Here is a 14,774-nt window from a genome sequence, read left to right on the forward strand (position 1 = left end):
TGTCAGAGCTTGTTCCCATCATATTTATTTCTACTCCTGTTTCTCTCATATACAGCGTGGCTGCATTACAGTACCATCTCCTCTCTTCCCCTTTTTAATAAGCGGTTTTAATTTTTCATGCTCTTATCTTGTTTTTTTGGTATTATTCTTTACACTTGTTAAAGCACTTTGTAACTTGTTTTTGAAAAGTGCTCTACAAATAAGGATTATTATTATATTATTATTATTTTCCTCAAAGGAGGAGTTGTGTTAAATATCATTTTGTCATATTTATGAGCCAAATATTGTGCGCATATATTACAGCATGTTGCTTTTACTACATTGGAGTAGATTGAGTTCCGTATTTCACCATGCAGAGTGTCTCATGACAGCTACTGTAGCTAATGACTTTACCAGTCTGCTGTGGACTGCAGTAGTGTCGCTTACAGTGTAATGTGATACAGTCTTCCAATAATTGAATCTTTTAAAGGACTATATTGTTACTTTTGCATGTTTTAACACATAAACTTTGAATCCCCTGTACTTGGAATCACAAATATTTTCCTATAGATGCTACATCAACAAGATTTTAGATGTAGTCTCCTCTTTTTGTGCTTTCAGGGCCGCTAATTACAATCATTTATATTAGGAATTGTTCTGTTGATTATTTTTATGATTAATCGAACAATTGTTTCATTAACAGTCAATTTGCCTGCTTTGTCTGAACAAAAGGCAAATATATTCAATTGATATTTGAGATATTCACTCATATTCAAAAGGAGCTAATTCTCACATTTAATCATTTAATTTCTGTCAGTCAACCAATACATTAATCAAGTAATGTTTTACCCCTAGTGTCATTTCATGTCAGCGCAGCAAGAAGATCATCTTGCAAATACTTAAAACCTGCTTTTATTGATACGCATTAGCAAGTGATTTGTCTGATTTGAAATGCGATGATTTGTTCAAGGAAATTCAGTTTCCAAGATGAAAAAAAGAGTCAGCTGCTAAAAGCATCTCATTCATGAGTAATTTTGAGAGGAAGACAGACAGGAAGCAGACACAGATGTTACAGTAAGCACGTGTGAATTTTCTGCATTAAAAAGTTGCAGTTTGGCAGATGACTCTCAAATGTCCTTGTTTACTAAAACGAGAAGGATTTTTTTTTACTTATTCTCTGTGATAGATTACCAAATGCATTATTAGCTACATGAAAGTCTGCAAGTTGATTTTTGTACTGTTGTGAATAGTAAACAGTGGCTGCCTGGAAGCCAGGAAATCAATACAATCAAATGTAGTGGTAAGAAGAAAATACTGCAGCTCAGAAACGAAGCCTTTGACTTTTATTCTACCGGACAGTTTTTTAAATTTATTTCACATCTTCAAATGCTTTGCAATGTAACTACTCCTTTTTTTTTTTACTGTTAACACTACAGGCATTGGAAGAATAATACTAATGCACACCTGAGTGACAGATGTTTGGATGCGTTTGTCTTCAGAAAATCAACACATACAGCTTTCTTTGAGTTCAGTTGTTATTCATTTGTGCAGCATCTGTCCTATCCTTTGGCTCATGATTTGTAACAAAGTACAATCCTACAAAGCCACACCAGTAACATACTGTATTGATTCACTGTACAGTTTATTTGGTCAAAACAATACCTGAAAAACCATTATGTTTCTATGTGTAAAGAAAGAAACCATTGCAGTGTGAAACTTCTATGTGACTGATATCACTTGTCAGGTATTCCAGGCCACAAATGAGTTTAGCAGACCGTCCATTTTACATAATTGTCTTCCCGACATCAGTGGGTGGAAGGCTCGGATCTTAAATTGAAACACACATTTTAATCATTGGTCCTGACCCCGTTTGCACAAGCAGTTCAATAATTTCTGGACTCCTGCTGTAGTCATGTAATGCCTGTGTCTGAAAGTGTAAAAATTTGATTCCTGCTTGCATTTCAATTTACATATTACAAAACTGGTTCAGTCATGCTTCTTTTAATCTCAGGAATGTTAGTAAGATCAGTCCCATTTTGTCATCTCAAATACAGTGAAACCTATCCATGCCTTTGTCACATCCTCGTTACATTATTGTAATGCACTTTTTACTTCAGTAAGTCAGTCATCCTTGAAGTGTCTACAGCTTGAACAAAGTTCTTCTGCCAGACTCCTAAATAAGACTAGACGCATGCTAATATCACTCCACACACCACTCACTGCTTTTAAGATCACTTTTTAGGGCTGGCAGAGCTCCAGTCTACAATATTTCACTGTAGGCGTCTTTAACTAGCTCATACTACTACTACTACTACTACTACTACTGCTGCTGCTGCTATTAACATACCATAACAAACATATAAAAGGGTCCTTTAGCTGTCTGTCTGAGTATTTCTATTTATGGCTCCTATACTATGCACCAGTTTACTATACAGTATAATGCCAGAAATGCTTTCACAGTTAAAAACTCTCCTGTTTTGTATTGTAGCTCTTTGTTTATTTTACACTATTTGTATTTTAAGTAAGTGAAACACAAATTAATGCAGCACTCAAGCAAGTTAAAATTGCATTAGACCTATACAAAGTTGGGGGACTGAAGTCCAAGCTCCAAAAACGCTGGATCCTACAATTCCCACGTTGCAACTTGATCGCTCTCTCAGCTTGTAAACCCCCACATCTTTTGCCCCCAGTTTGTAACACAGGCTTTCTGTTATACATTTGTTCAGTGCCCAACCCCGATGACATCACTATGACATAATCAGGGTTATTTTTCAGACTTTGGAAAGCCTGCAGAGCTGCAGAATCCATTATAAAACTGTTTTCACAGGCTGAGTAGCACTCCGCAAGGTGATGTGTAAAATTAGTGGAATGTCTATTTAAGTGTATTACATTTGCTCAGAGCATCAAATGTATAGTACTAAATATTGTACTGAACTATTGGTATACTTTATTAGTTAACTGTATATTGTATTAAGTGCTGCACTGACTGAGTGTTTATAACGTCAGCTGTACTGTAAAGCAGTAATGACCCAGACACTATTGTAGTTTATGAGGCCAGGAGCTTTACAGCGTGTTCTGAAAATAATCTGCCACACCACAGCTGTATGATCATCATGCTATACTACCACCAGGAGAGGACTGACAGGCAGACAGAGAAAATAGAAAAGAGATCCAGAGAGAGAGAAACAAATTGCATAATGTTCTCATATAATGTCTTCCAGCTCTCCAGTGATACAGCCATGGCCCCGACCAATTAGAAAGCTTACGTAAAGATAGAGACATCCTTTTTTTTTTGAAAGGTCGGGCTGTAAGAACAAAAGGAATTTTTAAAGTGTACACACACTCAATGTGCATTACATGCACCAACACACACATCGACATGCATACTTTACAATGCCTTTGTACAGTTATTAATGCCCTGCAGCTCTCTCTTCAAATTGAATCTAATCAAGTGAAATGCTGTGAGAGTCCTCAGGAGAAAGAGCAGGTTTGACGGTGACCGCTTACAATAAAAATCCCTGACATTTGGAAACAAAGCCTGCTCTACCTCTGAGCTGTAACTGCGTATGACAACTGCTGCAATCTTTGATGAATGTGTGTGTCCGCAGCGTGATACGCATGTGCATGTATGCAGGAATATGTGTGTTTGTAAATCTGTAGGCTTTTTGGCAACTGCCTCCACATAGGCTGTCTTGTGTCTATGTGTATGTGTGCTGGTTGAATGGTTTTAATAATTTCTTTTGAAGTGGTCATCATATTGGAGTACATTGGAACTAATTACGCTGATTGTCGGGAATGCAGCTGTTGTAAATATGTCATGAATGGTGCCCTTCCTGTCCTGTTTCTGCTGCACATTTCAGTGATGCTATCAGCCTCCAGTTTGTTAGAATAACACCAAAAAGGGAAAGATGCATTTTTAAAACCTGCCTGTTTTGTCTTTAGGAACACAAAGTGAAAAGCTTGCTAGTTAGCCACCCTTGAAATATTAACTTACCAGCAGAAATTCCCATGAATGTCATGTCCAAGGGCTTTGTAAAAGCAGACAGGACGGTGAATAATTCATGTATAAATCGTGTTTCAAACTGCCTGACTCTGCTTCATCAACTGTTGAACCATTGACTTTGTAAGCTACAAAAATATTAGCACTCTACTTTCAAAAAAACACTCTATAAGAGCAAGTGAGTCTACAAAATGTGACATTGACTGAAGCTTTACTGAGCAATGCACATATATAATTTTATCTATATGTTATGATCTGGCCAATTTCAATTCATTGTGCAGTACTGTACTGTACTGCATTACTTTATTTTATACATATATAATAGAAGATTAGAAACATGTTATGATCGCATTCTCAGATAAACCCATTGGAGCTCTGGACCAGACACATCATAATTTATTATACTGTATGTTGTCATATAAAGTCACCTCATATTCATTTATCATATTATATTAGTGCTGAAACAATTAGTCAATTAATCAATTAGTTGATCAACAGAAAATTCATCAGCAACTATACTTAGTAATTACTTAACCTTGTGAGTAATGTTTTAAGCAAATATTTTAGTGGTTTCAGTATTATCAAATGTCTTTGCAGTAGTCTTTGATGATTGATTAAGCTGAATGTTTTTGGGTTTTGGACTGTTGGTCAGACAAAATAATACGTTTAAATATGTCTGCTGGAGCTCTGAGAAATGGACTTTTTTTAAATACTATTTTCTGATATTTTAAACAATCGATCAAGATCAAAAATAACTGACAGACAAACTGATGATAAAAATAACCATGAATTTCTGGCCTACATTAAATTCTGTCATGTCAACTCATATTGCACACTGTCATTACTTGTGATTATTTCATTTCAGTGTTTATGGTAGGTAAGACTTAAACCTATTTTATGGCGAACATATTCAACATTGAGAGCAGACAAAACTAATCAGATTTAGCAGAACATAGAGCTCCTGCAAAATAATCCAAGGGGAAACACTGGGCCCAATACCATCTTTAAAAATTGTGCAGTGTCTCTTCTACATCTTCAAATTAGCTCATTAAATGATTTCTCTTCTAAAGTGCCTTATTTATCCAGTTCCATCTCCCGCTGCATAAAAATAATAATTGAGCATGTAATTTGTTATAGATTAATGTATTTCGGTAATGCGGGTGGCAGGAGATGTTCTGTTGTAATTAAGCAGGACTGCATAAAAACTGTCATTTTAATCAGTAACCTGTAGCTTTAATGTTCTGGTATTTGCATAACATCCACATATAGAAGATGATATATACTGTAAGAAGAGGTTTTTATAGAAGCAAAAAGAGGCTACATTTAATCAAATGTATATTTAATGGGTGGTAGTGACTTTACAGCCACCTTAACATATTTGAATTCTGTTCTCTAATTTCTGACATCACTAGTTTAAAAATGTTCCTGTATTGACTCGTGGTATTTTTCATCATTGTGTCTTCCGAGTAGATTCTTTTCAACAGTTTGATTTGTCTGTGAGCATATTTCCTGGCTACTATGGCAGTTTATTGTGTCACCTCAGTCTACTTCCTGTACAGAGGTTCTCCAAAAAAACGGAAGAAATTTAGACAGTTAGTTGTCACAGGTGATAATGCATTAGTCACGTACACACTGTCAGTGGAATATTAATTAGAAACATCACAACTAAGGTGACGGAAAAGGCTGGCTCTAATGGGAGGTTTCACTACTACCTGAGTAAAACAGTGAGCTTTGTTATCAGCCAACTGTACTACTGTCAAACTAGAGCAAGATGTTCACTCACAGTGTTTTTATTTTTCTCATAAATTATTATATATTTGATTTTTCCAGCAGGTATAACTAAATTCATGTATTTAGATGGTTGTAGGGTAACAAGGTCAGCAGTCAGGAAGACATTACCCACTTACCCAGGCTGCGAATGGACACACACACACACACACACCTCAAACCACCTCAAACTTGCTTGTTAAAAAACTTTGTCAGTTAAAGTAGCAAGGATCTAGAGTGCTTCCTCTTGTCATCCCAATGGCGATGCATGTCTTGCATTTCAAACATGCAGCCCAACAACATAACGTGTTGTAGCCATGAAAGGGTGTAGTGTCAAGGAATGCTTTCATGAAAACTATTTCAAGTCACAATGAAACAGCAGTATTAGAGCAGGTTTCTTCCTTAATGTGATGCATTTCCTGAAACACACAGAGACATCAGGTAACAAGAGAGATGAATATATTTGTATGTGATACACAGAACTTTGCTGGGGATTGTTTGGCACTTGATAAATTAGCGTATAGCAAAGATGTAGCTAGCTTCTTGAGATTTATCTGACACTCACTAAACATTACAGCAGGACAACCCTAAAGTCTTAGATCTCAAACATTACGAGCAACCTTGCTATTTAAGGCCAATAGTAAAAGGATCATATTCACAGCAGATTTGCAGTAGATGTGCCAGAATAAAAGAGTAGCTAAAGAATGATGTATGAGAGAGAATAAAATAGTAAAACCTGAAGAGAAATGGAAGAGTGAATGTGTCCTGTAAAATGAAGTGCTGCCATTCTCTACAAATCTAACAGCAGCACTTGGAAAAACAAAACATTCTCTATTTCCTTGCAAATGTCCTTATTGAATGTCAAGGTTATTAACTACGTATGTATTAAATCTCTGGACCTTCTAACTGTGTGTCTGTATTTTGTGTGTTTTTCAGGCCAGGAGGAGGATGGGCGGAAGGTTTTGGTCCTCAGTTACCCCCAGTATTGCCGCTACCGCTCAGTTTTGGCGCGGGTCAGAGAGCAACCGTCCTCTCTGCTTATAGACCACACGGTGCTGGCGCTGGGCGGCATTGCTGCTTTGGGCGGGAGCACGAGGATCCTGTACTGCCGGGACACCTTCGAACACCCCGCCCTGCTGCAGAACGAGAGCATCTGTGATGAATTTGGTGAGTGTGACAGCTGGAGATTTGACTGTCGCCTTCAGATAAGTTAACATATTAGCTCATCTGAAATGCACACAGCCATTACAGAGGCAGTTTATGGCAGTTTGGAGTGATGCACATTGCCCCATGAAACAGCAAACTCCTCATGTCCTGAGCCCTGAAAGTAACCATGCACTTAAAACTCATTCTCATAGTACGGTTCATCTCATACTTTCAATTATGTCATTATGGTTACCCTGACCATTTGTTCAAGTCGGCTTTTAGTGGGAAATGGAGAGTGTTTGCACTTTTCAGGCCAAGCAATTTAGCTCTATAGTGTGAAATCCCAGAAAATGTACTTGAGTCCATTTAAACATTTAATTTGTGCAAGAGCCGCCTATCAAAGTGAAGACCATCAAAGGGCAAAGAAAAGGGAGCTACTGTATCATTTAGGTTCCAAAGCCAAATACAGAAGCCAATGCTGGATTTTTAAAGGGGAAGTGCACTGATTTTACACAAACTATGTGTACAGGTGTTGGCGAGTACCACTACATATGTGAAAAAAGTTGTATAAAGCCTTTTGCGGCGCGAGACGAAGCTATTTGAGCTCTGATAAGTGAAGTCACTTGAGTCAGCATCGGATGGTGTGAAATGAAAATATCTGGAGGTATGGCATTAGACACAAGTGAGCTTACCAGACCTCCATAGAAATATGCTTTCAATATGTCTTTCATTTAGTCTCAGTTTCTTTCCTATATGATGCTTTCTGTTTACGAACACAAGTGACCGCCATTCAAACACCCTCCCCAGTCACACCTATGAAAAGCATTCTGTGGTTCCAGTGAGGAATTTTGAAGTGCTGGAACATGTCTATTTGCCATTCACTGTGCTTTCCCTGCCGCTCATGAATCCACACATTTTATTAACCCTGAGCCAGGCTAAAACAAAGGAATAATGTGATTCATCTCTCTTTATATTTCCTCTGCTCTGTAACACGGCAGAGCTCAGCGGGCTCTTGTGCAGCATCAATTTGACATTCACAGTAACGGCTCCTCTGGTCAAAAGTCATTGTTTTTCTTTTCCTGTAAATTTGCCAGTAGGTAATTGCATTTTAAGAGAGCAGCAGAGGTGAGACCAGAAGGGAAACGGTTTTAGGCATAGGAAAATAAGTTATGAATAGTAACGCTAACATCCTGTGGCTGCTGTTGCTCATTCACTTGGCTCAATAATGCCATTCCTCTGTGAGCCACATTTAAGCTAAAGGTTTATTTTCAGAGCCTTGGGGAGTTCTACTTTTTTTGACTAAGGCAACCAGATTGTGTTATTCACATGAACGTTTACTAGGTTTGAAGCAGGCTTTTATTTCAGCTTGAATTGCTGCTAGGAGACTTGTTTGTGATTTGTTTCAAAACAGCAGAGCCAAGTAATTTCCATCACCCTGCCAAGTGAACTAAGGCGTCAAGGGCGCCTTACTTATAGGCACAAACACACACACACACACACACACACACAAATGTTTGTACACAAGCACTTCAACACATACACAACTGCTGAGTAAAGTTCTCCTGCCATTTACAGGCTCCGTATCAAAAAGCAGCTATAAACGCCATATTAAATCCACCTTTATTAGGACAAATACCAGCACTGTGGACACGTAAGAAACATTACTGTGCAGCTGTGAAATATTAAAAAGTTAAACATTGATCTGGGGAACAATTTTAGGACTTTATTCTGTGTTTCTCTCAATGCTAATTCTGACCTTTTAGATTCAGCCAAATCTGCTGTGGCAGCTCTAATAGCCGTCCGTCTTGTTTAGGCTAATTCATGAAAGTGTGTCAGGCTACCTCAGGGGGTAAAGGAGACGAGAGGCCTCAGGAAAAAAAAAGTGCTATTGCAGATTTTCAGCATGCCTGTTGGTACTGTATTGTGTGAAATGTAGCCATCAGATGAAAGCCTGGTGATTAAATCCAATCTATTCTTGGTAGCCTGGTTATGGTTTCAACACAGCACTACAGCAGGTGTATGTACAGCATAATCATGTACATATTTATTATATTATCAGCAGCAGATGTTTTTTTTATTTGATCATGTCCAGTGTACTAGATATGAAACATCAGCATGCTCTGTCTGCTCTTGTGTACATAATGACTGTGATATATTTAATATTTGCTCTGACTTTACTCAATGATGTAAGATGGTTCCTGGTATGACAATGACCGTTTTCGGAGACTGAGCTTCTTTAAAAACTCGATCTACATTCAGCCTGAGCAAAACTGTGGTTGCGTTAGTTACCAAATCTTCAGTCTTGTGATCCATATTTATGTTATATTCAGCATCGCCTGTCACCACTGCAGCTGCTTTCCTCATGGGGAATGACACAGTTTTTGTTTATAATTATCATGCATTTTCTTCCAGCGTGGATTGATTATACCCATGCTACTCCATGTCCCTGGTTTCATATCTTGCCAGAAGGACTGTACTAGTTGCACAATCGAAGAAAAGGAAATATATGTTGTGTGGAAGACCTCTCTGGCACATATATTCTTCACAGCACTTACTGTGTGCATGCTGACATACTTAATGAAACACAAGCACTTGTACAGTATAAACCTAATAGAGCATATATAATGTGCTGTACTATAGTAATATTATCATTACTGAGGCCACTCGGTAAGAAAAAGCCAAAAATAGTTTGATTGGGACAATCCTCTGCAGCGCTGAATGACAGATGACAAGGTTCAAGGTTTTGTTATTAGCTTTCATGGTTCTGTTGAGTATTACTCACATTCATTTGGCATGGATACAGTATGTGATACAAAGCAATAACATAAATATTTATAAGCTTGACCTAGAGGTGCTGTACACGATATATTTAAACAAGATGTACATCCCAGAGCTTCAGAGCATCTTGACAGCTACTCATTTGGGCGTCTGTTCAAGAAAATATTATGACCAACATTTTCCCCATTTTCTTTGATTCTGAAGTTATGCTCCCAAACTGCTGACCTCCCCCCCCCAAACCCCTTCAGAAACCTAACACTCCGTGTGTGCACATTGCTTAAATCAACAGTATTTTGAAAGTTAGTGAGGCAATCATGTTTGAGGCAAAGCAGTTGAGAGGAGCTGCCCCTCCTCCTCCTCTTTCTCTTTCTCATTTGTCCTATATTCCCCAGGTCTCTTTCCTTGGCACAGAAACTATATATTTCATGCTCAGCTCAGTGTGTGTTTGTTTGAAATATCTCTCACTCAGTGCTGGTTTGATTTTTATTAAAAAGAAACATTTTGAGTACAATCCTTTGGAATCCTTTTTTGTAATCCTCCAGGGTGGGAGGAGTATAAAAACACTATTTATTGCTTCAATATATTAACATTGTCCAGATGCACTCTTCATAAACAGAATTTTACAGTCTATTTTTGTAATGCGGTGCATGTGTGCTAGTTTTGTACATCTGTGGCTGAATTTGGTTGTGCTTCGTGTGTATTTATGAGGCTGTTTCTGCTTGTCTGAGTAAGTTGCATCTGTGTTTGACAGAAAAAAAAGATTTCCTGTGATTTCCTATCACACGTCTTTTCACTGAAACTGATATGAATATACTAAACTAAAGAAGAGAAAAGGAAGCAAAGGAAGAAACATGTTAAAATCTTAAACCAGTATTCTGAGATAATATCTTTAAAAACATTCAGTCCTGCTAGCTTGATTGGGTTGGGCCACCAGATGAACATACAGTATGATGTCATTGTTTCCACAACTTGAACCACTTTCTCGCTCCCTCTTTAAACATGAAATCAGATTAGATGAAATATGCATACACCGATATCGTCCCATGACAGCCCCGTCTGTTAATGTAATAGGCAAACTGCTTGCTAAGCTCATGTTTTCCCATCTCCTCTGCAGATTTGTGTTAACCACCAGCCCATGAATTTTTCATTGTCCATATGTCATGGTATACAAAGGCCATAGAGGAGAAATTTAGAGGAGAAAAGAGTGCATGTTGTTGCTGTATTTTCAGTTTTCATAATCAGGACTTTATATAACAAGGAACTGGACATCTGGTGGAAGGCCACTTATAGTACACTGTCATGTCCTTACATATCTGTAAAATTGTTTTTTTGAACAAATGAAAGATATATATTATTTATATTTATATATTTACCGTATAGGCACTTATACACAGCATATAACATGCCATGCTGTATGACAAGCCCTAACACACTTAGAGCAGGATGTGTCCTATTGATTGCTTTAATATACCATGGTATGCACAGGCAGAATTGATTCCACAGTGTTATTTTAACTAAAAGCACTTTCTCAACAATCTGTCTGATTATCTCTATTATGTCACCAGCAACACACCAGCTCCTCACTTATTGCTTTGCATTGCTGCTTATCTATTTTTAGCAAACAGCAGAGAGATAAATAAGCAAGTGGTTATAGGCGAGGAGCTTTTCAGGTCTAGACCTGTTTACAGTGCAAAGGTTTGTCAGAGAAGCAGTGCTGATCAAAGATAATTGACTAGTAGAGGAAGAAAGAGCAACCAGGTATACTCTTACTTCAGTTAAAGGGTCATTGCATGACACCTTGCTCAAAATACCATTTTTATCTCCCCCACTTTCACACTTTTTTCCCCCTCATTAAAATGTCCCCTAAACATTGTCCCCTGACTGTCCAGCTGTAAAAATCCAGATGAGAGAAGAGAGGAGTTAATAAAAATGTTGATCCTCAGAGTCGCCTTCAATTATTACCCTGTGCTCACAGCAATAAGCTTAAGAGCAGCAGTTGAGTAATTTGCTAACTTTTTTTGCCCTGGGTTTTGCCTCTCAGGCTACACACTTGACTCTCAAAAAACTGTTTAATCTGATGCCATAATTGAACATCAATCAAATATTAGATAAAGAAATAAAGGACAGTGCTCTTTTTAGTGAAGATCCACAATAGTAATATTTCAGCATTTGTTTCCTTTTATTAGACTACTGTTAATTTGGTGGAAAGCAGGACATTGCTAATGTCATAGATATGTGTTCTTTTCTAGATTGATATAATCCTGTGCAGGAAATAGCATTCACGTGATTTTAGTTTTTTCTGAAAACCAAACCTACGTCCTTGAATCTTCACATACTTAGGTTACAAAGATAACCACATGTTGACTTAGACATTTCCTTCCTTTCAGGCAGCCATTTTCATTTTTAATTTCACTACAGTATTAAAAATCAGTTTTCAGTAACATAAAACCTACTTTATATAGTTGATCCCACATAGTGAAACATTTAGTCACCTTTTTATTGTCACACTATTATCACTTTATTGCAGCTGTGAGTAATGACTGTTTTGAAATCTCTGCATTTATGGTGCTGCATTTATGGACACTCAAACGTCTAAGATTTAATAGATATCTGCCAAACAGCAACCATTTTAAACAAAAGTAACAACCAAATTCACATGATCCTTTTTGATGTGTGGGTTAATCAGGTTACAATTTTCTATCAGCACATTGTAGATCATGAATGCAGATGCAGTGGGGTTTTTTTGGTGGCAGACTTTCAAACGTTGGATGTTGGAGTGTCCTTGAACGCATCCCCAAAGGTAATTTTCAGACTTGCACCTGCTTGCAACAGCGATACCACAAGATGTTAACATTGACAAAGAATAATAATGGCGTTAACATGTTGACTGTGAAGGATCACTCATCAAGTACATTTCATGTCTCTGCATGTTGATTTTCATAGCAAATTGAAATGCCTCAAATGTAGGAAAAATTCATCCAAAAAAAAGTAAGTTATTGGGTAACTCCCTGAAAAGGCACACAAATGTCCTCCTAAGGTAAGTGATTAACCACTTTGGCAAGATGGTTACAAATACTTTGACAAGTCATTATCAGGCCTGGAGATTAAAAAAAAGATTTTAAAGCAGTTGTGTAATTTAAAACTCTGATAAACTGCTGAGCATGTTATTAATTACTTTACACTTCAGCTGGCCAGGCCGGCTTGACCTCATTCATAATGGCTTGCATGATTATTCCATTAATACCCTTGTCAAATGTGGAAGAACCACTGCTGGTGAGCATATTACATTATATTTATATTATATTTATATGATTAAAAAGAGATGTGGTAGGTTTGTAGCTGTAAAGGACTACACACTGAGAGTCATATTTTCATAAAGTCCCTGATGTGAGTTGTGATACAACTTGTGAATGTCCCTAATAAAAATTACAGAACAGCATGTTGCAACCTGGAGTGAACACGTCTGACTCATCAGTGTAACTGTAGATGCTGTTTACAAAATCTGTCTCTGCCAGTGAGGCTGGTGTAGAAACAGCTCATGAATGCAGCCTTCTAGTCAGGTTGCTGGGTTAAGTGTCAAGCATCTTTCACAGTGTCTGCAGGTAGAGGCTTGTTACCGGTTGTTGTTTCTGAAAAGTGCTTGTGTAACTTAAGTGACGTCAAAAATAATTGTTACACTGCCGATACATGACAGTAACAAAGGGGGGATCATACTGTACATGATTGTGATTGATGTTTCCTTTTTTTTTTCAAAGTCATCTGCGGGTTATTGTATTAAAACCCTAAAATACAATACATTAGCATAAAAAAAAATAACAGAAAGATAAAAGTATCCATTGACCTATTTTGTATTGGGAATGATGATCATTTATAATCACTGTAGCTTAATGCTGTGTAGCTTTTCAAAATGATAAAGTCCCTATGATTGGGCTCATTGGCCAACTCAATCCCATCAAGTGTAACTAGAGCGTGATCTATTAGAATACATATGTTTTATTGATGTATGGGGTCCGTGTTTATCCTGGCATTCATTTATTTATAGGTCGATGCTGTGATTTTTTTTTTCCTCCAGTAATGAATAGGATAAGCCTTGAAGCTTATCCACTGCTCCCTTTCATCTCTTCCTCTCTCTCTCCTCCCCTGTTCCCTACCTCTCTCTCTCTCTCTCTCTCTCTCTCTCTCTCTCTCTCTCTCTCTTTCTCTCCAAAAGCCAAATTGAAATACTGTATTTTTAAAGCCTCGGTCCTACTGAGTTGTTGCTTCAGTCTGTCAGTATCAATGATGTGGAAGCGTTTGAAGGTTATCCCGTTTTTAGCAAATCCTTCACATTACGTAACTTTGACTCTGTTTTACATTCGGCACTCTTGGAACAACAGGCGTGTGTATTTGGGACAGTCCCTCTGCGTGCTCTTAACATTTCTTTGCTTTGGATTTATTTTTCAATTTCCTCCCCTGGAACAATAGCCATTAAGAGCTACTTGCCAACACTTGGGTACAAGCAAAAGCTGAAGTGACTTGTTCACTTGTCAGATATTTACTGCCTGTACTGTGTTGTAGTGTATTTGTTTATTTTGGTCTTGACAACTAAGCAGTGCTGTTAGTTATTATAGATTAAATACACACAGAAAGATAATGTGCCTGGTTGGACATGAGCCAAAAAGTTTTTTTTTCTTGTGCAATTACATTGAGCGTGTGTGTGTGTGTGTTTGTGTGTGTGTGTCTAAATACTTGGTGATATTAAGTTCTCTAGGTCAGAGGTTGTTGCATACCTCAGTGTGTTTGTCAGTCATTGGATCTGGGTTAAGATTAAACCCAGCCATGTCTCAAATGTGTTAATAAGTACTTAACTCTTGACACTACTATCATGAGGAAATCACATGAGGTGGACAGCATGAAAGAAAGAACGAGAAAGAAGGAAGAAATTAATGTTCTCTCCATAATTACGTTTGTGAAATTTCTCTTGTAAAACATGTAACACTGTGACAGCGTACCATTCTATTTACTTTGCAAATGGAAAGCCTGAGTCGACAGCCTTTATGAGTTTGCGCAGTGATAAAGTACACACATTCACACCGTTGTCGAAACACACACACCCCAATGAATC

The 14,774-nt window shown here is 37.7% G+C and overlaps 1 protein-coding gene across 1 annotated transcript in view; it reads left to right on the forward strand.

Annotated features, from left to right (window-relative positions):
* Nucleotides 1-14,774, forward strand: part of arid5b (AT-rich interaction domain 5B) — a 71,073-nt gene that overhangs the window by 24,614 nt on the left and 31,685 nt on the right. Inside the window, exon 4 of the mRNA XM_046070291.1 lies at nucleotides 6,683-6,913. Coding sequence (XP_045926247.1) covers nucleotides 6,683-6,913 — 231 coding nt within the window. The remainder of the gene's footprint in view (nucleotides 1-6,682; nucleotides 6,914-14,774) is intronic.

Source organism: Micropterus dolomieu, linkage group LG15 (assembly GCF_021292245.1).
Source record: "Micropterus dolomieu isolate WLL.071019.BEF.003 ecotype Adirondacks linkage group LG15, ASM2129224v1, whole genome shotgun sequence".
Taxonomy (NCBI): domain Eukaryota; kingdom Metazoa; phylum Chordata; class Actinopteri; order Centrarchiformes; family Centrarchidae; genus Micropterus; species Micropterus dolomieu.